Source organism: Epinephelus moara, chromosome 9 (assembly GCF_006386435.1).
Source record: "Epinephelus moara isolate mb chromosome 9, YSFRI_EMoa_1.0, whole genome shotgun sequence".
Lineage (NCBI taxonomy): Eukaryota > Metazoa > Chordata > Actinopteri > Perciformes > Serranidae > Epinephelus > Epinephelus moara.
This window is the reverse complement of record NC_065514.1, coordinates 14,733,458-14,757,350: the sequence shown is the minus strand read 5'-3', so window position 1 is coordinate 14,757,350 and position 23,893 is coordinate 14,733,458. Positions and strand designations below refer to the sequence as shown.

Below are 23,893 nucleotides of genomic sequence, written 5' to 3'. Positions count from 1 at the left end.
ATTTCGTCAACTGTTTTGAGTGTGCGGCTGCTGTTTTGTTGTTTTCTAACATTTCGTCAACTGAAATCTGAGACATAGCTATGTCTTCGTCCTGGCGTCTTTTCTCTAAGTTTTGCCGAACATCAAGAGCGGTGGCTTGTCTTGAGTCTCCTTAGCAAAGCTAGCCATGGATTCCAAATCCAGAAAGGAAAAGTCTTAGAAGAAAGTATTGAATTTAATAGTGCATAGACAGATTTGTTTACTTTCGCTGCAAGGTACCACATATTCATAAATACTTCACTGCGGAGTAGCCACCCAATGGTAAAAAATATTAATGATTAAATCTATTAGTAATGCTAATAAGCTAATTTAAACTTAATAAGGTTACCTTTATCATTGCGGCTAAGATTTAATTAATGTTTTTGGACCAAAAATGGCTCCTCAGGTAGTAAAGATTGCTGACCCCTTGTACAGACAGACGACTCAGACACATAATGCCTCTGCACATGCAATAAAAAGCACAGATTATTACCATCATTACCCCTGAGATCTACTTCGAAAAGCCAGACTCCCATGTTGGGAACCACCGGCATTAAAAATCACCAAATATTTAACCTGTAAATTTGACAAACTAAAGAAACAAAAGCAACTACAGTGAAATACTCCAAATGTTAATTTTGTTTTTACTAAAAAATACAGCACACAGGCTTATGAAAGAACTAGGTAGCATGATAGTTAGGAAGTCATGTTTCAAATCTGTTGTACTAACATTACATGAAGTTAGATATTGTCTAATACGTCAAACCATAAGACAACATAAAAAAAGACATTTGACAATTATAGCACTTAAATGACCATGAAAGACACATGTTAACAAACAGTACAGTATAAAGAATGTGGATCACACTTGGGGTGCCCAGTAGCTTATTCAGTAGAGCAGGCGCCCCATGTATAAAGGCTTTGTTCTTGCTGCAGCAGCCAGGGGTTCGATTCTGACCCATGACCCTTTGCTGCTGTCATCCCTTCTCTCTCCCTTTCATGCTCATACTGTCCTATCAATTAAAGGCATAAAGGCCTAAAACATATCTTTAAAAAAAGAACGAGCACCACACTTGAATATTAATAAATAAGAGGTTAAAACTAGTTCTCATCAATGTAGCAGACGTAGTTTGGTTTTATGAATCATGGGCTAAAAATCACTCAGGTTACTAAGGTTATTTAAAATTCAAGCGTGCGCTCTCAAACGCCTCCTGGCATCATTTGCATGTGATTCAGATGGTGTGTGTATCACTGCCAACTGCTTTCAAAAATAACCAGGTTAGTGTGTGTGTGTGTGTGTGTGTGTGTGTGTGTGTGTGTGACTTGCATACTAAAGTCAGTGTCGGTATGACGAACTGTTGCTAAGCAGTGGTGGTTGCTAGGTGGTGAAAGGGGGAGGGGAGACAGGTTTGCAGTTAGTGATGGAATCTGAGGGTTTACCTCTACGAGCGTGTGTGTGCACGTGTGTGTGTGTGTGTTCCCTTGGATTTATTTGGTTTAAGTGTTGATACTACAGTGTGGGGAAAGAAAAGCTGCATTTTTTGGAGGTGATTTCAACTTCTGTTCACAGCAAACTCCACCACGGGATAAAAGGATTCAGCCTAGAGGCTATATCGGATGCATAAGTGTGCGAAAGAGCTTCATGTTGGTGATCTGGTGAATCTTTTTAAACTGTAACAACTGACTCATTAAAAAAACAGACCGCAAAATGCTGTCTAGCAGCGTCAGATTCAGCAATGGAAGAACGACTATGAGTCATTTATTTTGTCTTCTGCTGCAGATTCATCAAGCAAAGCTGCAGAGTATCTGGCAGGAGAACACAGAGTGAAACCAGCACACTCCTCTGCTTTCCCCAGGACGATTACTGTATTATACGCAGCGGGGGGAAAGCCTCACAGTTTGCCGGCTTCCCTCTATTTGTGTTCACATATTTTCCAGCTTGTTCTGCACATCCTAGACAGGCATATCTGGCCTCTAGCTACAGTTTTTAGTGCTCGTATCTTTTTGTGTTTTTTCCTAACTTATCTGCAGGTACCTCGCTAAACATACTGTGCATCCCTAAACGGTGTCGCTCCTGTCAGATCTGGTCTGATCCAGTCGGGTGAAGGAGATGGTGGGGGGGTTGGCGGGGCGAGACACAGGCAGCCATTTGTACTCAAGGTCCTGTGATGGAGGGTCCAAACACCAGTCGTAGTGCTTTAGCAGGTACATGCACGCTTCCTGGCAGAAAAACAAGAAAAGATATTTTTAAAAAAACAGTACTGAATGTGCTGTAACTTCAGTATCTTTGCTGCGCTGACATAAACGGATCTTACGTTCTGCCTGACAGATATCTAGAGTTAAAAGCAGTGGGGGTGGAAGTGACAATTTCCTAATTTTATAGCAGCGCAGAAACAAAATGTTAAACCAGAAGGCACTTGGCAGAGCGAGAGCCTCCGCCAACGCTGCATGAGTCTCCAACTTGTAAAGCTACAGCCTCCATAACACTTTATGTTTGTTTGTGTGTTGTTGTTTTTTTCAGATTTGAAGGTAGGAAGGCAAAGCAACACCTTTAAGCAGCCAAGCTGAAATGGAACATTAGGTCCATGGGACTTGGTTTACTCATCATAAACACTTTCCTGATATCAATGCTCATTTGACCATCTAGCAGAGCTCGGTAACAGCTTTCTGAATGCGTACATTTTCTCCCATCTCCACTCTACTTGGTACCACAAGACAGGAAAAAGCTGATTCTGTTTTATTCTACATACGACGTGCACTCAGGACTCCATGGCTGGTGATACCGTAGCCAGCATTCCCCATTGGCTGATGCTAAGCCACACAGTGGACCAATGGCATTCACCAGGAACAGCCCGTTGCCCCACCTCCCTCCACTTTGTGAATGAAGATTTTCCTGATAGAGGGGGAGGAGCAGGGGGAATGAATGGGAAGGGATGAAGGGAGGAAAGGAGTGAGGGAATCAGAGAAGGATGGTGATGGTGGGGGTGGGAGGAAGGAGGGAAGGATGAAGCAAGGAGGCGATGAGTCACATCTCTGACCTAGATCCCTGCGGTCTACTTTTTACTCTGATCACGCCCTCCTGTATGTGTGTGTGTGTGAGTGTGTGTGGTGGTATGTGCAAGTGGTCAGTCTGCTATGAGCCAATCAGACACAGTTTACAGCCAAATGTTCTGGTCTTTAGTGCCAACATAGCAGGTTACAGTGAGATATGAGATTCAACGTGTGCATCGTTAATTCAAAATAAACCCTAACAAGGTGATGGATATTGTGTGTGTGTGTGTGTGTGTGTGTGTGTGTGTGTGTGTGTGTGTGTGTGTATTACTTGTACATTCTCACACAGCAGAGTTGGGTCATGTTGCTAAATGTTGCTGAGAACAACTTTTACAAGAGGGAGCAGGGTTGACCCCGTTGCTAGGGATGACATCATGATTCTGCATTTATTAGTCTACAGTGATTGGCTGACAACTGACCGGCCTGTATCAGTGGATATGAAATAAAATAATCATCAATACACAGAAGTGGGACTAGACTGGAATCAATTAAATCAGAGGAGGTTAAAAAATGTAAATAATAAGATGATTACCCATAGTCCATGTGGAGAGCAAGACTATGAAAGCGATGTACTGCTCACCTTATCTCATTCATGCCACTTGTTTAAGCAATAAAAAAACAAAACAAAGACCCTCTGATTATCTAGAATAACTAATCTAGTTTTAAATAATGCGATATAATTGTCCTGCTGAACAATGCGGAGAGCTGAATGAGGAGGGAACAGATCATTAAACCACTGAGCATTTTACCTGAGCACCATTTAATCAGGACCAACATTTACAATGACTCATGAGTGTGTGTGCATGTGCGTTAGACTGAGTCATCCGTCATGGCTGCATTTAGTATAGTTTGCAGTAACACCTCCATCCATCTTATGGTTGTACGCATGTGTTGCCGTTTTTGGTCTTTAATAATCAGAAAAGAAAAAGAAGACATAGCCACCATGACATCACCCATTGGTTTGTGGACTCATGTTTTGAAGTGTCGAATTTGGCTTTTTTTTGGGAGCCAGAAGTGACTATATTTAGACTAGAGGGTGGAGCTGTGGAAGAGGGAGGCATGGATCTGACTGACAACCTGAGGACACCACTGTGGTCGCAACTTGTCAATAACAAGGTAGCCATGTGCTATAGCAACTGAGACCATAAACTCATCAGGAAAATTTTAACTGAAGTAATAAATCAAGCTAGAAGTAGGGTCATTTTCTCATAAACCTCTTTTTGCAACTAGTGGAGTCGCCCCCTGTTGGCCATTAGAAAGAATGCAAGTTTAAAGCACTTCTCAATTGGCTTCACTTTTCAGAACTGCAGGTCACCCCTTGAGAAAAGTATATAGGTTCAGTTTTAGTGACTGTAATCTAACAGGTAGGTTAAATAACCTACTTTACACATGTTAGCTAACAGCCTGACTCAACCGGGCCATACATTTTAATAATATCTAGATACGGAAATGCCAAGATGGCGCCTATTTATTGCAATAGAGTTGCTTGCCTGGCGCAACAAAAGGTTTTCTAGCTTCAGGGTTTACTTCCCTGGTATGCGGCCCACTGAATATGCATGGTAGTGTTTCTCGCACTGGCTCCACCCGCGGGTTTTCGCTCAGCTCATTGACTTTACATTGTGATGATGTGACAGGTTTTTAAATCACTTTTCTTGGCTTGAGGAAAGTTTTACAAAAATAAAAACCTCCATGGTTCAAAAATTCAGGATAAAAAGATTAATAATGGACTTGTTTGCAGTCCAAGGTGTCATGTCAAGAGTTTTACAGAAGTCTCTTTTATAATGGTGGTCTATGGGGAAAATGTTCTTTTGGCCGCAAGTTCTTTTTGCTACAGTACCACCAGTGGCCACTGGAAAAAGTTGGCTGCAAGGCTGAGCAGCCTTTCTGCTTCGAGCTTTCCTTAGGAAGTGTGCCGGGCTTTGAAGTCAATTTTGGTAGTGGCCAAACAGTAGAATTACAACCTCAGGGCCTGTCACGTGAAGCCATTGGGCCCAAAAACATTTTTCGCCATAAATTTATATTGTGAAAGAGACATCTGTAAATCAGTGGATACATTCACAACCCCTGAAAAATGACTCATTTCACTAGTGAGATTTAAACAATTCAGTCACATATAATTTTTACAACCACATGATTAAATTATTTTATCCACATTCAAGTTAGCAGAGCGCTCAGATGGAAGTAGCAAACTCAATTTCTTGTCCACCTGCTCTATGAGACCAACAATGCTGAAGTAGTGCCAGTCCTCCAGGTAATTTTACTGTCACTGAGCAGCTTTGATGATAGGTGTCAGTGGGGTCCCATCTCCAAGTTAGTTTCCAGGTCTCGTTATACATCCATGTTAGCAATCATAAATAGGCACTGCAGGCCTCTTTAGCTTTGGATTTTTCCCACGTGTAAGCAAGAATGTAAGGAATCCATTACACATTGTGTTTATCTGCTGTAATGTAAGCTGCTAACATTAGCATGTCCAGCTAACTAGCTAAAAAAGCCCCATTCATGACAGCATATCTACTGTGTGGTTACATTTCCACACTCTGTGTAAGCCGGTCATTCAGTGTTAGGTCTGTAACATATTTAAGACGCTTTTAAAAGGCTCTAGTTTTTGAAGTAGTCAACTGGAAACACTGAGTCAGCCTTATGACAGCATTTTCAACCAGCTACAGCTGATAAAAACTACAGTGTTGACATTTAATTCTGCTTTTGTAAACCACTGTCTGACATCAGGGACCTATTATTTCAAACATTAAAAATAATTTGATGGTAGATGCTCCGATTATCATTACAAACTGTGCTGTACAATGACAGGAAGCTTGCAACAGTTGGATGATGGGGCTTAGCACAAAGTTTCACTTAAATGGTTGTGAAAAATTCAATTCTTTTATCAGAAATGTTAAACCTACACAAGGTTTTCCCATGATTACTGAAAACAAGAGGGAATCCTTGCATCCGGTTCCGCACGTTTCCAATTAAATCCCTGGGAATCCATCGGCTCACTGAGGTTGTTTTCAGGTTGGTGTCACCCTCCACTCCCCAGTGTCAAGGCTCACCACACAGACAGACACAGCTGTTCCAACGAGAACATCCTCCCATGGGAAAAATCTCTCTCCTTCCTGTTGTCACACCTGAAACACACCTGTCATGTGCAAGCATATATGTGTGAGTGTGTGTTTGTGTGTGTCTCCTGAGTATATAGGCACTGGTGGCTATGGTGAGTGCTGCCGTGGGGACTGGCAGGTGGTTTAAAGAGGACAGAGTGTACCTGGGCTCTCCGTCTGTTATGTCTAATAACACACACACACACACACACACACACACACACACACACAGCCAAGCATTTCATCATTCCCATGAGCAGTGCTTGTGGCTCACCCCTCTTTCTTTTTTTACTTTTTGCTTCTATGCCATATCAGCCCAGTCGCCAGGTATAATATCAGTGTGTCTAGAGTGACAAAGTATTTGAGCTGACTATGTCACTGAGAGATAGCAGGGATGGTGGATGGCGTGTCACCTGGGTGAGACGCCTGCCAAGCTGCATACCACTGTTCTAGACGAACAAACAAAATCAATGTGATTTGGTGAGTCAGTGCTGTGTTGCAGCAGCTTTTTAGGCACCAAACATGGGTGTTTTTTAGCGACCTGTCGCTGTGTGAATAGTGCCTTGGAAAAAATTTTTTTTTCCTTTTATGGAGACACCACTACCTTTCCTGTCTGGATAGTGACATGAAAAACTCTTTTTTTTTTAATCGTGCAATGACTACAAAGCCAGAAAAGACAAGTATAGGGACACATAGACAGCCAAAATAGATTATATAAAATAAGAACAAGTCAAACGATGAAAATGATGAGGGTCCAAATTGGATAAAGGGAAGTAGGGGTGTGTCCCAAAGACAGTGACAGTGGCAATGTTTTTTTTTTTTTTTGCGGTAACACTTTATTTGAAGGTATCTACATAAGAGTGACATGACACTGTCATAACTATGACATGACACGGTCATGAACCTGTCATGAACATTATGTACATGTCATAAACGTTTATGACTGCTGTCATTAAGTGTCATTTGGTTTTTGTGATGACAAGTTGACATTGTTTGGGTTGTCTTGATAATGACAACTTCACATTAATCAAAGTGACATTACCAGAAGATGTCTTTGTCATGACAAGTTGACATTACATTTGTTTGACATAATGATTAATATAAAGACATCTTCTGGTAATGTCACTTTGATTAATGTCAAGTTGTCATAATCAAGACAACCCAAACAATGTCAACTTGTCATTACAAAAACTGAATGACACTTAACGACAGCAGACATAAACGTTTATGACATGTACATAATGTTTATGACAAGTTCATGACAGTGTCATGTCATAGTTATGACAGTGTCATGTCACCTTTATGTAGATACCTTCAAGTAAAGTGTTACCGTTTTTCCTTAAGACATCAGTGCATTTCCTGCAAGGATTGTGTCTACACAGGTGGGTACCAAAAGCATGCTCTTTTCCTAACCATGAACAAGCAGTGTTTGTGCCTAAACCTAATCAAACATTAACCATGGTGTTATTGAAACATAGAGTTTTAACGTAAACGCTACATAATAGCCTGCAAATGCAACTTATCCATGGTTTGCAGAAACGTACCATGCCAAAATTATTTCTGGCAATTGGGTCGGCCATATTATGTCTGTCATCGACAGTAACAGCAGTGTTGTACCCTCATCTGGTAGCAGGCAGAAGCTTTCCAATTTTTGCTTCCCTCTTAGCTGCTAACTCCCATTTTCTCCCATTAGTGAACACATTCCCAAATAAATACAATACGTTCAGTATATGTTTTCTTTCATAATAATATCTGTATCCTTAAATCGCACATTTTTAGTTCCCATGTACACAGCTACAGCAAGCAGTCGCACTTTAAACTGTCCTTTTGGCCATTAGGAGTTGAGGAGAGATGCTCAGCTCTAAGAGAGTACAGCAAGACCTCATTAAATAGTTAAAGGAGTACTATTTCTGTGAGTGCCGGAGTACCTGAAGAAAATCCACGCTGACACGGGGAGAACATGCAAACTCCTCACAGAGGGGATCCCCCAGCCCAGGGTTGGAACCCTCCTCCCCGGGTTTGAACCAGAAAAACTCTCTTGCTGTGCTAATATCTGCACCACAGGAGCTTTTGTAAAATTTTTGTTTACACCACATGCAGAATTCATTTTCATGAAGTTCAACATCCATAATTATGATGTGAAAATCTAAATGAAAGAGTTCTCAGGTTGGATTGTAAGTTATAATTATGTTTAGATATTGTATATGGGTTTAATGGCTGTGGACAAATGAAGACAACCTAACTGGCTGCCTCTATCTCACACCAGTGATCTTGTTAGTGCTTCAGTATTATTTCTACAAATTCAGACCATCTTCAACATCAGCACTGTTGCATCCTCTCCTCACTAAAGGAGGATAAAGTTTTGTAACAGTCTTCCACTCAGTAAACTCCCCACTAAATATGACACGGAAGCTCAAAATGAAAAAGACAGAGCTGAGGCTGCTAGATCATAAATGTCTCAACATCTCAGCATTTTAACTTCTTCTTTGTGTCTGTTTTTCCTACTAAAGAACATTTATTAAATGCAACAGAAAGTGAGAAAGGAAGTAATGAAACCTTCGGTCAGTCTTTTTCCTCCTTTGCTCCTAAAATGAGACAAGTTTACAGACAGCTGGGCGAAGTGTGTGTGTGTGTGTGTGCATCTATGTACTGTATCTGTATTGCGGCAGTGTTATGAGCAAAGAAATTTAGTCACCTTAAGGAAGACATCTGTAAGTTTAGTCCCAATGCAGCTTCGAGGCCCATTGCCGAAGGAGCACAGGTAGTGCTCCTGGCCTGCATTCCTGCACACACAAAAACATACGTGGTTACACACGAGTGAAAAATGTGTTAAAATAAATCGAAGATGCAGAAATCAATATTCCAACAAAGCTTTAATAGTAAGAGGAACATAAAACCTTTTTTAAAATGATTTTCTACAAATCAGAGAGCTCAAGCCTATCTGTATTGTTCAACCAGATTGAATTTGAATTCCAGTCATAGAAGCAGAATAATGACCACTTCATGCCTCTGTTTCACACGTCTAACAAAACTGTCAAAGAGGGTGTTGTTATCCACAGGATGATCATCAGATGTGACGTCATATGATGATCAGATGATGATGACATGATGGGCAGACTTCACATCTCTCGACCAGTGACAGGACCTGATTGGTGCTCACTGATCATGTAAGTAGACTGCTCATGTGTCATTTAGACAGAAACAAAGATATGATAAAATCTGGCACTGTGGGGAGATGTTTTTGACAAACAACAGTGCACTGCTTCAAATGTTTTACCCATAATGTGGAATGCATTGCAAAATTGCCTCTGTCTGTGTGTCAGATCTTTGTCGACTTGCATCAATGCAATCAATATTAGCCATGGAAACGTTATGGCTCTGGGCAGTGTCGTACTGTCCCCACTTTTCCGACCAAAATATCTCAACAACTGTTGCATGGATTGCGATGAAAGACACATTCATGGTTCCCCGAGGATGAATTGTAATCGCTTTGCTGATCCCCTGCCTTTCTATGTAGTGCCACCATCATGTAAAAATCCCAATTTGTCCAATAATTTAGCATAGTGTTAGTTCAGGGAAGACATGCCAAGCTCAGCCCACATCCCAGCTACATCAGCTGATCTCAAACAGCCCAGTCAACTGATGGAGCAGCTGATTGGTGGAAGGGAGTCAGCTGATACATCACATGATTCCTTTCTATGAAACCAGTTGGCAAATCTCATTCAGGGCCCTATTTAAACTGCTCTGGCCTGCCTACTGTTGCTACTTCCTCTGCAAGCCACTTTGCAACCCACCTCCACCCCAGCTCCTCCTTTTCATGTTGTGTCTGACTTATCAATGTCATTTCTGTTTGTCATTGATGCTGGTCCGTTCTGTTCCTGGAGGGTCTTTGCTGCTGCTCTCCCTGCCTTAGGCTTTCCATGTAGGCACATGGAAGGGCAGGGAGGTTTGCTCTCTCTGCCTTAGGCTTTCCATGTAGGCACATGGAAGGGCAGGGAGGTTTGCTCTCTATGTAGGCACATGGAAGGGCAGGGAGGTTTGCTCTCTCTGCCTTAGGCTTTCCATGTAGGCGCATGGAAGGGCAGGGAGGTTTGCTCTCTCTCTGCCTTAGGCTTTACACGTAGGCGCGTGGAAGAGGCTTCCTGCATAGGCCTAGGAAAGGCAAAGAGGCCCCAGGACATAGCCATACCATCAAATGTAATAATGCAAATGGTAGTAAAGTTTTCTTTGACTTAAATGGTCCTGACTGAACTTTGTAATATGACCAAATACCTGTAAAAGCAATGACATTCCCATGAGTCTCAGCTGTACATTGTGTTGTGCTAATTAGCAAATGTTTGTATGCTAGCATGCTAAACTAAGGTGGTGAGCATGGTGTAAAGATTATACTTTTGTACATCAGCATGTTAGCATTGTTATTGTGAGCAGGTTAGCATGTTAACATTAGCATTTAGCTCAAAGGACAGCATCACAGACATGGCTATAGATGGCTATATTCTTGTTTTTACTGCCTTCACCTTGTTATATTTCATACTTTTCACATGCTGTACTTCCTTAATAAATACTAATGTCGCCCTTAAAGGTTTTGTAAACATTTTAAAATTGTTTTAAAAAGTGTTGCCTGTTTGAAAAGCTGCTCACCCTTGCACCCCCAACCTATTTTCAGAGCTACAGCAAGCCGTTGTTTATGCTAGATCAGGGCTCAATATGCTCCCTGATTGTTGTTGGTACTTTAAGTACATCCGGACAATTTTTTGTGCTCCATCTACCAGAGCTCACTCACTGTGTGTTAGGAAGAGGTGTTATGCAGCAAGAGAATTTTAAGGTGCCATGTAGAGGGGTTTTTATTGTGTTCGAATAAAAGTTTTGTGTAAATTCAGTGTCTCTCACCAAAATCATTGAACATGTTGAATGCAATGCCTTTTTTAAAAACATCTGCAAAGCCTTTTTTTTTCTTTAAAAAAAGGGGGCATATAACTACATCCATGTTCACTTGCTTGAAGTCTTCTCTCACTGCCTTTGTGGGTATGTTGCTAGGCTTCTTTGTGCATTACCTCCACAAAGTGTCGACCAGCAGAATTGCATTAAAACCAGCATCAGGAATGTGTAACATGCATGATACAAACAAAACGTGGATCCATCTTGCTCCATAGTACTACTAGTGGTCAAAAACCCACACTTCTATTTGGTTCCAGCTGACCTCTGACCTCTCTGTGCCATGAGAGTCAATGAAATGATAAATTTGTCTTTTGAGCATTGACAGAAAATCACATGGACTCTGGACAGAATGAAGAACACAACACGAGCTTGAATCATTGTCACAGCTTGACACGTGTTGACTGTCTGACTTTCACTACCATACCTGCTGTAACTTTCCAATTTCTCCTCTAAGATTATACTTATAAATAAAGAGATGCTGGTTGTTTCCAGCCGACAGGTTTGTCAACAGCCTGCTAATGCAGGCCATCTCTCCCCTCTCACCACTAATGCATCCTGTCTTCCTGAAACCTGAGCTCTGATTAAAGGCAAACAGGAAGCATTAGTGGTGTGTATAGTCTGGGTCCAGTGTGTGTGAGAGGCTTTGTGTGTGTGTGAGTTTGAGACAAAGAGAACAGAGAGAATATTAGTGTTCTCTGCAGCATCTGTCTAATGGTTTAATGTACTATTAGGCCCATCCTGAAACAGTAAGATGTGTAGCATACAATGCAGTCCTGTAATACTGAGACAGGGAGAGGGGAAGTCTTACCACGCAGTCCAGTAGCAGGATATATCAAATATGCTCAATGCATGGGAAGTAAATCAGAGAAGTATGATCTAATGTACAGTATAATTAATTTTTCTACTCTAAAGTGTAATGTGAGAGCAGTCTGAAACACTGTGACTGAGCTCTACAGCCAGGAAGACATTTAATTAACTCAGTTAAGTATTAATTGTATACCCTGTGTGACCCTATTTTCACTGTATCTTATTTTCATTTTTTTTTAAATATAATTTTTAAGTGTAAAGTTTCATGTGTTTCAGGTCATCTGTTTACTTTTTATCCAGTCATGTGGATTTTATTTTATGTATCATTATTATTATCATCATTAACTTTTATGAATTGAGCATAAATTAAGTAAAATCAATAAATTAAGTATTAGTTTTAAAGGAATACTTTGCCCCCAAATGGACCATTTATATAGCAGTTACTAACCCTGGGTTACATTAAATTTTATGAGGAAAACTTTTCTCCCATACCTCCATGGTTTTAAAAAGAAAATTTTTGAGGAATTGAAGTCATAGGTGTCCATGTTTAACAACAGCAGAACTGTATCAAAACTCATGCAGTATAATCAAAGTCTCAATTATCCAGTCGTATGCTCAGTACTTCCCAAACAGAAAGAAACATATTTATGTTCTCTTCAAAGCCAGAATCCATTGACAAAAACAGTAATTTTACGTCACTGAACACAGGAGCTGCTGGTCTACCACTGCATCAACTTAGCGCATTTGATTTTTGGGTTCATCAGACTCACACAATAACAGAAACAAGCTTACTGATCGAGGCGGTAGTAGACCAGCGGCTCCTGTGTTCAGCAAGGTAAAATTACTGCTTTTGTCAATGACGTCTTGATTTGAAGAGAGCGTCGAGAAGTTTTGCTTTTAGTTTAGTTCCCTGTCGGAAAGGGCTGTATGTTTGGGAAGTACTGAGCATATGACTGGATAAATTAGACTGTGCGTTCCAATACCCATACTACCATACTATATAGTATGCCAGAAAGAGATTTAGTATGTCCAAATACATAGTATGTCAAATGCAGTATGCCAAAAATACCAGGATGTTCTACTACATCCAGTCTGATTTTGCAGTATGCAAGCCAGCATGCCTTTCTGGCTATTTTGACGCACAATCCTTTGCGCAGCGGACGAAACGTCACATCGACTGAGCTGCAAACAGATGACAGCTTGAAAACTTCTTGACAGGTGACTTAAAACTTGTTGCAATCTGTCTGAAGCTGCAATGACGGATGGCAGTGCATTCAAGTGACTGATGATCAGTCGAACAGTAATAATAGGAATATTAATCGTTTAATTGAATATAAATATAACCAACTACAAAAGGGCATAGACTATTATTACACAATAACAGAGAAATGCAACCTACGTGATTTTACCATTGTGAATATAACATTAAAATCTACAATGTATGCGGTTATAACTTACACACCCTTGGATTATTCTGCACTAGTTGTGTGGTAATTTGCAAATTAATGTCTTGACATAGTTTTACTGATGTTAAACATGGACCCCTATGAATTAAGTTACTCCAGAATTTTCTCTGTTTTAGGGTTCTTCGTTCAGTCTTCTTCATGAATTCAATTTAACATGAGGTGAGTAATCAATATACAAATGATTATTTCAGTGGGGGAAGTATTCCTTTAACCCTTTGAAACCTGGAGTGACATCACTTTTCTTCAAATTGGTGCGATTTCTTTTAAAGACTTGGGAAAAATAACACAGTAAATTATTTTAAAAAATATTTAAAGAAAAATAGGAAAAAAAGAAAAATAAGGGGGAAAACCATATTTATAATTATTGTTATTACATTATTGTATAGAATTATTATAATTTTTATCCACTTTTTCCAGGTCATTTCCTTGTTTGTTTGTCTGTTTTTCACTTTCTTTCCTTTCCTTTTTTAAAACGAATTTTTGTATTTAGAATTTGCTCTTTTTACTAATTTCTTGCAGATTTTTGTTGGGTTTTTTTTGGCATTTCTTCTTAGGCTGCTCAATGCATTTTTTCGAGGTTTTTCTAAGGAATCAAGCCAAATTGCTCAGGTTTCAAAGGGTAAATAAAGGGGCTTCTAAAGGAAGAAAAATCACTGGAACAGTTAAACAAATCAAAAAGAAACATTACTTCTGGGTGCATGTTGTGGTTTAGTGGTTTATTTTCTGTCTTTATATTCTCATGGATAAGCTGCTGAACATGGGTGCATCACACTGACATTTATCAAGTTTTTCCAGTGGAGTCTGATAACAGAAAATGTTTCAGTGATCTAAAACATCAATGGTAAATGCAAGCTGTGTGATTGCATCAGGTCCTGGTGTCGCTCAGAAGCTTCAAAGCAAGATGTTTCAAACAATCCAACACTGGAAATTCCATTTTGGTGACTAAGTGTCACCAAAGCATCTAATCTACTATGAAACCTGTGGTTAGAATGAACTGAGTACACCCAGAATAATACCTATGTGTATATTTGTCCATTAATACACAGACTGTGACACAGACCTGAAGTTATCTTTAGGGACTTCAGCATTCATACAGCAGTTGATTTACTGAAATGGAGAAACGCCTTAACAGTAATTATCTAGCAATGGCAATCTTAAGATCTGCTGATAATTTCCACTCAAATGAAAACTGATGTTCCTCAGCATTTTTAGCAGACAAGAAGGAAACTCCCTGTCGTCACATTTATCTAGTAAAACTAGCAACACAGGTCGCTGCAGTAGCTCAGATTTTTATCTGTGTTTGGTAGCGTTTCCGATTCATTTATCTACGGCTGGAGCCTGTGTGGGTGTTTGGCTGATAGGATGTTAACTCTCCAGCTCAACTATTTGCTTCCAACTGGAAAAGCACACAAACACATGGACTGATGATACATTATGCACTGGGACACACACACAGCCGCAATATAAGCAATTATCACACAGAAACACACACACACACACACACACACACACACACACACACACACAGATAATGTGGTTAAAGTTATTGTAGGTGGGCTTGTTATGTAACAGGACTGCAGTCATTAAATAAAACAGCCAGGTGGCAAGGAAAGGAGCCAGGCAACTATCAAGGCAGACAGGAAAAGAGTCTCCAGGAAGACTGACAGATGGAGAAGCAGAGAAAGAGGCAGGTAGGAGGAAAGAGAAACAGACCGGAAGATAAATAGAGGGTTTGAAGAGTAAATACAGCAAACACACAGACAGACAGAAAGACGGTTACATCCTGAGGGAAATTCACTAGTTCGAGCCGCAATTAAGACACATACTAGCATACACATGCATGACTCTCACACATACAATTACCTCTCAGCCCAAAGCCAAACGGTTCCTACTGAAGATATAATCTTTTAAAAAAACACATACACCATATAGTTTCATTTTCAAAAAAGGCTAAACAATTTCCCCAAACAGCTGGGCACTGTAGTTCTTAGTAAACGACACTATAACGCGAGTAAATGGTGCGTTTGTTGGGGAGTGGAAGATTTAGTGTGCTACTGAGTATTTCTGGCAGCAGCCTGGTGTGTGTGGGATTAACTCAAAATAAACTGCAGTGCTCATGTTCATTGTAATGAAGGATCATGTCACCCAGTGCAACAGTATGGCGAATGCTTAAAGCCCCCGTCCACCTAAAAATGTGCTTTTCTTCTGTTTGTGTCCCCTTAAATGTCTGACCTTGATTAACAGACATGCATTTGTGCAGAGTTTGTCACTAAAGAGGTGTTAACACGATCCTCTACTAAAGAAGGCGACATCTGGACACTTCCCTAAAATCTGAGATCGAAATGTACACCTGGCAAGCTAGGTTAGGTACGTCATTAATATGAAAGCCAATCCCTGTCTAACACATACTGACGGAGGAACCAACTTCAATGCAACACCAGGTCCTCAGGAAAGCTGCTGCTTCCAATTTTTCCCAGTGGCCACTCACGGTATTGCAGCAAAAAAATCCCCTGCAGCCCAAAAAGCATTTTACCCATGAACCACCATTATAAAACAGACGTCTGCAAAACTGTTGACAGGACACCTCAAACTGCAAACAAGGTCAATTATGACTTTCTATTATGAATTTTTGATCCACGTAAGCCTTGTATTCATAAAATATTCCTCTATAGATACTAAAAAAAACTTTTCCACCGAGAAAAGTGATTTAAAAATCTAGGACGTCATTACAATGTTAAGCCTAAGAGCTGAATGGGAATTTGTGGGTGGGGCTCGCAGGAGAAACACGGCTACACATACAAAGTGGGCTGCATACCCTTGAGGTTAGCCTGGTAGCTGGAAATGTTTTTGGCGAATGTGCCAGGTGAGCTTTTGACTGATTAGGCGCCATCTTGGGGTCTGGTATCCAGATCTGATAATACATCCATGCACAACACCGGAAGAGAAGCGAGAATGCATTAGCATCGTTAAAGTTTTGACAGCAAACATGGCAGAGTGTGCAGTTTTTGGATGTAAGCTGGACCATTGTCACAACACTAAACACTGCAGCAGATATTATTTTATGTTTGACAAGCCAACGGCAGTCACAAGCTAACAAGCTAACAAACAACATAAATAATTAAAATATGCTTACTACGCTTACTATTCTAATTCTATTATAACTTGTCTAGCTGCCAATTCTGACGGAGTCTGATGAGGCTCAAACATGTATGGCTGAATCCAGTGTTTCCTCTAATGCTAACGCCAGCCATCTTGCTATGCACTGCTCTTTCACTGGTCACCAGTCTAGCCCTGGTGGTGCTGTGCCAGCACTGGAGAAAGCAAAGAGCGAAACCTAGAGCTAGCAGCGGTGGTGGGTAGTGATGGCCTCATGAAGCCTCAGGAAGCATTTTCTTTATTTTCTGAGCCCACTAGATGGCACTCTTGGTTTAAAGAGAGAGTCTCAAAGAATGGCAATTCAGTGTGTTTTAAACCTTTTTGTTTTAAACAAAAAGCGCCATCTAGTGGGCTCGGAAAATAAAGAAAATGCTTCATGAGGCTTCATCTGGCCATCACTAGTGGTGGGTGGGGCGGGGCAGAGGCCAGATCAGGAATTTCTCCACAAGGGAGAAAAAGTAGATCTGCTTCTAGCCACTTTTCAAAGCTGCTTTTACTTTTAATGTGGGCAAACCATATTAAACAAAATATTAATAAATTAATTAGCATTTTTACGTACTTGTCGTACATGTCTGTCGGGGGAATTTAATCGTTTTTGGAAACAATGGAGATCTACTGCATGGCATGATGAATAAGATATTGTACGTCAGGGCTTTCTACAGACAATACTTGTCAGTCGTGTCAATTCTTTGGGGGTTTGAGTCTTGTAGGATTTGCTCACTGTAAGAAAAATGTATTACCGGATTTATACTTTAAGTGTTAGTGTAACTGGTGGACTCTAGTGTTGTATTGATATGAAGAAGCCCAGAGCATGGATTTCTTTGGAGGTGATCTCCGTTTATTCCTGTGAGCAAGAGGTAAAAACAAAATCCTCCATCAATTACGACCATATAACTGGAGCTCCTACACAAATTAAGCGACACAGGAATATGTTAGCATATCATACATTAAGTTTGGGCTGGAAAATGAACTTATGAACATAACTTAACAGCGCTATAACATGGAAATTACTACGAGAGCAATGTCGCTTACCTCTCCCATGGAGTACAACAGCAAAAGGGGAGAGGCAAGGCGAGAGACAAACGTTCCACATATTCACAATGGAGGCCTAAGCATATCATATAATAACAACTGAAACAAATTTTGTGTAATTATAATACTTTATATTACAAATGTACATTTGACTTTATTACACATATTACTGGTGTATAACTGACCCTGTTACATTAGAACGCTTTAAGTCTGAATGTCTCAGACCTTGAACAAGTTATGGACTAAATGTAAGACACGTACATTTTATGTTTTGTTCTTTTTAAAATGATCTTTTTAAATCACTTTAATAGGTCTACATGTCTTACTTATGTGTGCTATATATGCTCCTGCTGTGGAAAGAATTTCCCCCTTGAGGGCAATTAATTAACCATGTATCTATAATTTTGTCTCAAGTAAGGAAAATCTCCTCTGACTCATCCTTTAACCCTATCCTATCTTGAAGGATGCACACACTTGAACAGCATACAGGGAATCCCCATTGGTAAAAACCGGTATGAGGTGGACAGTTACCATGGCAGCAGCTACCTGTCTGTTCATTCATAGATTTCTTTCATTGAGTGTTCTGTTGCTTTTATGTCCACTTCAGGCGATTTAAGCAACCACTGCTAAGTTAACATTGTGTTATTTATAAGTAGATCATCAAAAAATATCTTTCATAACTACAATAGTTTATTTATTTTCTTTTTTTAACTCCAAGAATCTAGTTTGAACTTATTTTATCTCTTTGCCATTGTAGGAAAAGTCATATGCTGTAGTGTTTCCTTTTTAGTGAATTAACGGTTTGACCATAAAGACCTCATTGTAGGAGGTAAAAATGAATAAATGCTTGACCTTGAAAAATTGTCTGTTTTATGATCATGCTCGCAGCAGCAACAAAAAGGGAACGAGTAAACTGCTTAAACAGATGCTGCTAAACATGTGTGTGCTTGTGCGTCTGTGCCTTTAATTTGTCTTCACTGATTTAAACTGTCAGTTCCGCTAAAAGGGGTTTCATAACGGTGGTTATATTTAACTGATAAGAGGGAAGCCCCAAACTAGAAGAGAACATTTCCTTACAGAGGAATCACCCCCCTTTTTGTTCTGGGAGACACACACACACACACACACACACAGACAAAAAAAAAAAAAGAAGCCGGATAGGATCTTCTCTGACTCATTTTTCTGTATACCATCCCTCTCCACAGGGCATCATTCTCCCCCACCCTGCACACACACATACACACACAGACACACAGAGGGAATCCCTATTGGTAAAGACGGTGTCAGGTGACCCGTTTCCATGGCAGCAGCTACCTACATACATACATTCATAGATCCCCCCCCCCCTGCTCTGTCGCCTGAATGAAGGCGAAGCATGAATGAGAAAAAACAGGTGAATGGAGGAAGTGGATGAATGGTTGACTTTGAGAATGAATTGGTGAAGGAGTCAGAGCAGGTTTTTATTATACTAGAGCTGGTGGCACAGCGAGAGCCATCTTTAACTGTTTCTTTGGTTATCTGTGTTATGTTCATGTTGTATTTACCCCCTCAAATCTGTTTGTCTGAGCTGTACAGTATATGTAAAAGTGATCATGTCAGATTTATGTGCTCAGGGATTGTTAATTATCTGCATCAGTTTCTATGGCAACAATGTAGGCGGATGTATATGTGGCGTTATCCATTGTGATTTTTTGCAGAATCATAAAGCAAGCTGCAGTCCACACACCTAAACTAAACTAAGGGCTAGTCAGTTGTGTATGGCAGGTATCACAGCGGGTAAACAGGCACCTGTCCCAACTATTTAGGAACGTGTTGCTGGCTTCACATTCAAATGAGAGTATATTTATAACTAAAATGAATGCTTTGCGGTTGTGCACCTTCCCACGCACAGAAGATCTATTCAATCAGCACAGTTTTAAATTGTGAAACCCAGATTAGTGTCGCCAATTCATTATCTGACCAAATGTTTTTCCTACTGTTCTTGAGATAGGACGTTGAATAATATATTTTTGCAGAACATTATGATGTCACAGTCAAGTTGACCTTTTGGTTATCAAGTGTCATTACTTCATTATTATATTCCATTAGACATTCGTGTGAAATTTTTTCATAATTAGCGTATGAATTCTGGGGCCTTCCCCTAATAGTCGACCAAACGTTAGTCGACCAGATCTCATTGGTCGCTTAGTCGCAGAAAAAAATAAAAACAAACGTGAAACTCTGTTAGGAGCTGTGCCTTGTCAAAATAAATCAAAACCTTATGAAAGGAAAAAAGGACAGACACAGGAAGTGACATGCTCAGCAGTCAGACAGGAGTCACGTTAATTTCCAGGGCTGGTACCTGCGGTTATTCCACAGGCTAGTTAATAACATGTCGGGCAGGAAATCCAAAGTGTGGGATCATTTTGAGAAGGTGAAAGACGAACCCAAGGTGATATGTAAACTCATCTTCATTGGTCGACTACAAACATGACGTATCATCTGAAACATGGAAGTAGCTACATGCCCATTAGCCACTTAGCACAATCATTACTGCTTTGCCGACAGCGTCATTAACAGGCGGCTCGCTCAGTGTGTGACGTGCACTTGTAGATAAACTATAGGCCTATATTAACGAAGGTTCATTAGTACGGTTGTGTTGCCCCGCCCAAAATATATAATTTAATCATTAAATTAATATTGTAAACATGCGGGTGACTAGTCAACCAATGGCCCTAAATGACGACTATTGGTTGACTTGGAAAATGTTTCGTCAGTGGCAGCCCTGATCAATTCTTGCGTTATGGTCAAAAACATGTTCTGTGTGGTCACAATGACCTTTGACCTTCGACCACCAAATTCTAATCAGTTCATTCTTGAGTCCAAGTGGACATTTGTGTCCAATTTGCAGAAAATTCCCTCAATGCGTTCTTGAAATACTACGTTACAAGAATGGGATTTATGTACGGACAGACGCATAACCTGCTTCCAGCCACGGCTATCACAAGAACAGAGGCAACAAACTGGAGGCTGGAGTTTTTGGATTTAATGTTGGTGTGACTAACTACACAGCATCCGTTCACATTGCGTTATTAAGCAGTTTGTTTAGAGTAGTAATCTGGAGACATGTTGTATCTGTGTGTATGCCTCTGCCGTATACCATAGATGTATTATTAGATCTGAATACTGGAACCCCAAGATGGCACCTATTTGGTCCAATGACAGCTGCTTGCCTGATGCCTACACCAAAATGTTTCTACCTTCCAAGATTAATTTGGGAATAATCCGCCTACTTAATATGTGCGTCACAGATTTTAAAACGCTTTTCTTGGCTCAAGGAAAGTTTCAAAAATATAAAACCTCCAAATTTCAAAAACTAATTATGGGAAGAGTTGTAATCAACACTGTATGCAGTCCAAGGTGTTCAGTCAACAATTTTTAAGATGTCTGATTTATAGAGGGGTCTATGGGGAAAATGCTTATAGGGGTCGCAGGGATTTCTTTTCCTGCAATACCACAGGTGGTATTATTTCAGACAGTCACATGGCTGCTGTCTTTTAGCGTTACCATTCTTAGCTGGAGAGCTACTATTATCAGCTGGCAAGGGTTGTTGTAATTTCCGTCCTTCCTCATTTCCTCAACACTTACTCCTACAGAAATCATCCATTTTAAGGGAAATCTGTCCATTACCGGTTTTCCATCCTTCCACCCATCAATACAAATTCACCCATTTCTCCATCCTCCTGTCTGTTTTTCTTTTCTCCAGATTATTTCCTTTTCTCTTTAAATGTTATCCATTAAAAAAAAGACAAGAAAAACTACGTACCGTAATGGACATTGATAAAAACACAGAATCTTCTTTTTACCTTCCGGATTTTGTGAAAATGGCTTTTGTGACGCGTTTCCTCGAACCTTAATGTGTCAGGGTGCTGAAAGCTTCCTCCCTCTTACTCCTTCTAATGGTCAGTGTGTTTGTGTGTGTGTGTGCATGTGTGCATGTCTCAGCGTGCATGTGTGAACCACAGTAAGTGGCAGGTAGGGTGCGTGGACAGAGCTGCACACACTGCAGACATCATCAGCCTTTAAAGATAGGCCACTTATAATGAAAGTCAGTCAGTTCCCAGAGACGGTAAATGAGAAAGTCCGTTAAAAAAAGAAGCTTCATCATGATGACAAATGAAAAAGAAAAATCTCAATCTCAATTTGACGTCACAGCATTATTTCCTTGAAAAGCTATTTCCTCTGTGTGGAAAGTTCAATGCTTTCCAGGATGTACCCTGTTATATTTCCTCAGTTCATTTTATCCTGTTTTATGAATGTCTTTCATTCTGCTGAGTGATTTAGATGTGTAGGTGAGGCAGCTGCATCAATAATACAAAAAAAAGCTGCTTTTTTCAGTTTTGAGAAGAAGTTGAACCACTCACTAAAGAATCATCATTTCTTGAATATCATTCTGTCTATTTTCTGCTCCTGTGGGTGCACGAATTGGTCTTTCTGCCTCCTCTCTGATATTTTAGGCTTCTTTCGTGATTGTTGATTATCTAAGCGAAATGGCAGCTCTAGACAGAAGCAGGCGTTCTTTCTAAAGGACACAAATCTAAATTTATTTAGTGCTGCAAAGTTTTTGACTTGCTGAGACTCAGTGAATGATAGAAGCCGCTTTACATGTAATAACTGATTCTAATAACGTCATGCAGTTAACACAAATTAATGATTGCTGACAAAGTGACACAGAAAGGAGTTGTTTCAATGTGTATGCTAATTTTATAGACTGCAGTTTGTGGTGGAGCTACATTGATTTGTATTGTACTGTATGGTGTTAAAATACCCACAGAGAGGGAGGATCATTTGTTTTCCTTGTGTGTTCACCTACGCTGCTTGATGTTTATAGCAAAGCATTCCCATGTGTGGGTTACAGCAACACTCACTGGCCACTTTATTAGGTACACCTTGCTAGTACCAGGTTGGACCCCCTTGGCCTTCAGAGCTGCCTTAATTCTTGGTGGCATAGATTCAACAAGGTGCTGGAAACATTCCTCAGAGATTTTGGTCCATATTGACATGATAGCATCTAGTCTTGTCACGGTACCAAATTTGGGACCCACAGTACGATACAAGTGAAAGTATCACGATTCTGAGTAGTATCACGATACCACAGCAAAAATGAGGCAGATGTGCCTTTTGTCATTTATGAAAAGATAAATCACTTTTCTATAATACATCAATGATAATTCAATGGAATAAATTACTTATTGACTTATTCATACTTCAAAAACAGCATCAATAAGTGATTAACACAGGGGGGATCAAAATAAAATAAAAAAATAAAATAAAAATCAACCATCCACCCCCCTCCTCTGATAAGACAAGAACAGTCCCTTAAGTGCGGTGAGGTTTGTGGACCATTACCTGCCACAAAGAGTAATGTGAACGGCTCGTTTCCCCTCTAACACGTCACATACCTGTGTGCCGCCACGGCTCGGCTGTTCAGGTATTTCTGGGCAGTCATGACACGGACAAAGACTTATTGGACCTGGAGCCAGGCTTCTCGGTCACTGGTGAGCTGTTATCTTGCGCCGCGGAGCACTATGGCCGCTGTATTTGACAGGAATACGTATTCCTGTCTGTGACCCCCGTTCAACCCACAACCGGCAGGATTCGCCTTTCGTTTCTGCTGCTGGTTGAAATCTGTACTCACACAGCGTGCTCCTGAATGATTTCTTTTGCTCGCACAAAACTATTTTTAGTCGCAAATGCGAGGAAAATGCTCGCACAGTAGAGCTCTGTGGAAAACAAATCACTGTAGCATATATAAACAAATCTAGCCTACAAGTAAAAAATAGCCTAAATAAATAATAACGTTCACTGCTTAAAGATACTCAATAGCTCAGCTAATACCTGACATGTCACTGGAAAACAAACCACTGCAGCAGCATATTGAGTGCCAGGTGGCCAGCGTGCACCGTTATTGGACGGCGCATGGACACTCACCCTAGTGGTACGTGAGGCACCGTAGTACTACGGTACTCCAACATTATGGTATCATATGTACAGTGGTGTTTAAGTACCGCGGTCTACCGTTGGTAACAGTATACCGTGCAACACTAATAGCATCACACAATTGCTGCAGATTTGTCAGCTGCACATCCATGATGTGAATCTCTTGTTCCACCACATCCCAAAGGTGCTCTATTGGATTGAGATCTGGTGACTGTGGAGGCCATTGGAGTACAGTGAACTCATTGCCATGTTCAAGAAACCAGTTTGAGATGATTTGAGCTTTGTGACATGGTGCGTTATCCTGCTGGAAGTAGCCATCAGAAGATGGGTACACTGTGGTCATAAAGG

General features: G+C 40.4%; 1 protein-coding gene across 1 annotated transcript in view; it reads right to left on the bottom strand.

The window, feature by feature from the left end:
* Nucleotides 1-639: 639 nt before the first annotated feature.
* LOC126395521 (uncharacterized) overlaps nucleotides 640-23,893 on the bottom strand; it is a 40,420-nt gene continuing 17,166 nt past the window's right edge. Inside the window, exons 10-11 of the mRNA XM_050053061.1 lie at nucleotides 8,863-8,950; nucleotides 640-2,238 (exon numbers count right to left, since the gene is read on the bottom strand). Coding sequence (XP_049909018.1) covers nucleotides 2,077-2,238; nucleotides 8,863-8,950 — 250 coding nt within the window. The 3' untranslated portion in view covers nucleotides 640-2,076. The remainder of the gene's footprint in view (nucleotides 2,239-8,862; nucleotides 8,951-23,893) is intronic.